The sequence below is a fragment of the Colletotrichum abscissum genome (assembly GCF_030869225.1).
Source record: "Colletotrichum abscissum strain IMI 504890 chromosome Unknown Scaffold_422.1, whole genome shotgun sequence".
NCBI classification, from domain to species: domain Eukaryota; kingdom Fungi; phylum Ascomycota; class Sordariomycetes; order Glomerellales; family Glomerellaceae; genus Colletotrichum; species Colletotrichum abscissum.
This window is the reverse complement of record NW_026850346.1, coordinates 1-1,441: the sequence shown is the minus strand read 5'-3', so window position 1 is coordinate 1,441 and position 1,441 is coordinate 1. Positions and strand designations below refer to the sequence as shown.

At 52.2% G+C, this 1,441-nt stretch overlaps 1 protein-coding gene across 1 annotated transcript; it reads right to left on the bottom strand.

Annotated features, from left to right (window-relative positions):
- CABS01_17179 (fungal specific transcription factor) lies at nucleotides 1-1,351 on the bottom strand (the record flags this gene model as incomplete). The annotated part of the gene is made up of 1 exon (XM_060550506.1): nucleotides 1-1,351. A coding segment is annotated over one exon (1,351 nt), but the record flags the coding sequence as incomplete, so codon positions are not given.
- Between the last annotated feature and the right edge of the window lie 90 nt (nucleotides 1,352-1,441).

The window sequence follows — 1,441 nt, the reverse complement described above, 5'->3', positions numbered from 1 at the left end:
TGTCTCTGCATGTCGAGATGAGGTCGATGATATCCCTTCCAGCTTTGAAAACCTGCTCTGCGCTTCGTTCCCAAAAGTGGTCGGGAACAGTTTCGCGGTTGAATACAGGCTCATCCAGAGGGCCGACCGGCTCAGAACATTTGATGGCGATGAACGGGATGTATTCGCGATGCAGCATGATTTTGCATAGGGCACCCAGCATGTGAAGCGATGTATACATGCTACTGTCGTGTTTCCAAAAGTTCGAGTTGGACCAGGTGAACTCTTCCGGAAGGTGTGCGTAAAAGCCGTCTACCTTTTTATTCAGTTGATAGAAAGTCGACTCTTGGTCCCACGGCGGAAGGGATTCCGTATGGCGGCCGCCCGCGAAACTGTACTTGGTAATATCGCCCCAGAAATCTGCTAGTTGCACGAATCGACTCAACACGCTGTCATCTATTGGTGGCTCCATGCCATGTCCCATCTGCCGCAAGAATCCGGTGTAGACGACACGGCCAAGGTCGGAGGCGTGTTCAGTGCATGGCAGCTGGATTTGAAGATCGTCGGACCGAACCATAGAAACCCGATCTGATCCGCAGGATAGGAGACGATCCAGTATCAAGCAACTGAACATGGTACGACGCCTCACCTCCTGATCTTTCCAAAGGTCGGAGGGTGGTTGGGCAGATTTACTTGACCGAGGAGACAAGGGCAGAGTTCTCTTGCCGCCTAAAGGCTTGTCTCTAAACCCCAATTTTAAGCCTTGAGCCATCTGTATGGCAACGCCAACATACATCCATGCAGCCAAGCCGCCATTCGGCTGACTCCATTTGTACAAGCCCAGCATGAGAAAAGCTTGGACACGGACGACAGTCGCTGATGTCAAGGCTGATTCGAGTGGCCCCAGTGCCTTTGTCAGAGCGTTTGCGAAGTACTCTGAGGCTATTGACGGCGCCGAACTGGTTAGTATACCGCGAGACTTGGGGTGCGCGATCTTTTCGTGTGTGAGGTGTGCCACATTTTTGACCAAGTCGGGATGAAATCTTGCAGTGAGAGCCAGAATGCCCAATAGAACCAGATTCGATTCGGTTGACGCCCTCTCGTTCTCTTTATCGTGAACGATGACTTTGAGAGTTGGGAGGTGCAAAAACGGGAGTTCGGTAGCGAAGTGCAGCTTGTATATGTCGAAGAGTTGATGCCACAAGTCGACGGTAAGATAGGGCGCCGAAAGGACTTCCTGAGCAAGTGCCGCAGCAGTACTCCCATCAGAGGACGTTGCATCTTCGAGCTTCTTCACTCGCTTCCGGACATGCCCGACTTCCACTACCTGCCTCGGCACAGTCGGCGGCTTTGATCGTTTCGCCGGAAGAGGCTTTGGATCAGGAAAATCGCAATTATGTCCTGCCTTGATGCATGTGTCGCAAGGTGATCCGGTGTTGTCGTTGTCGCATTTGGTTTTGGA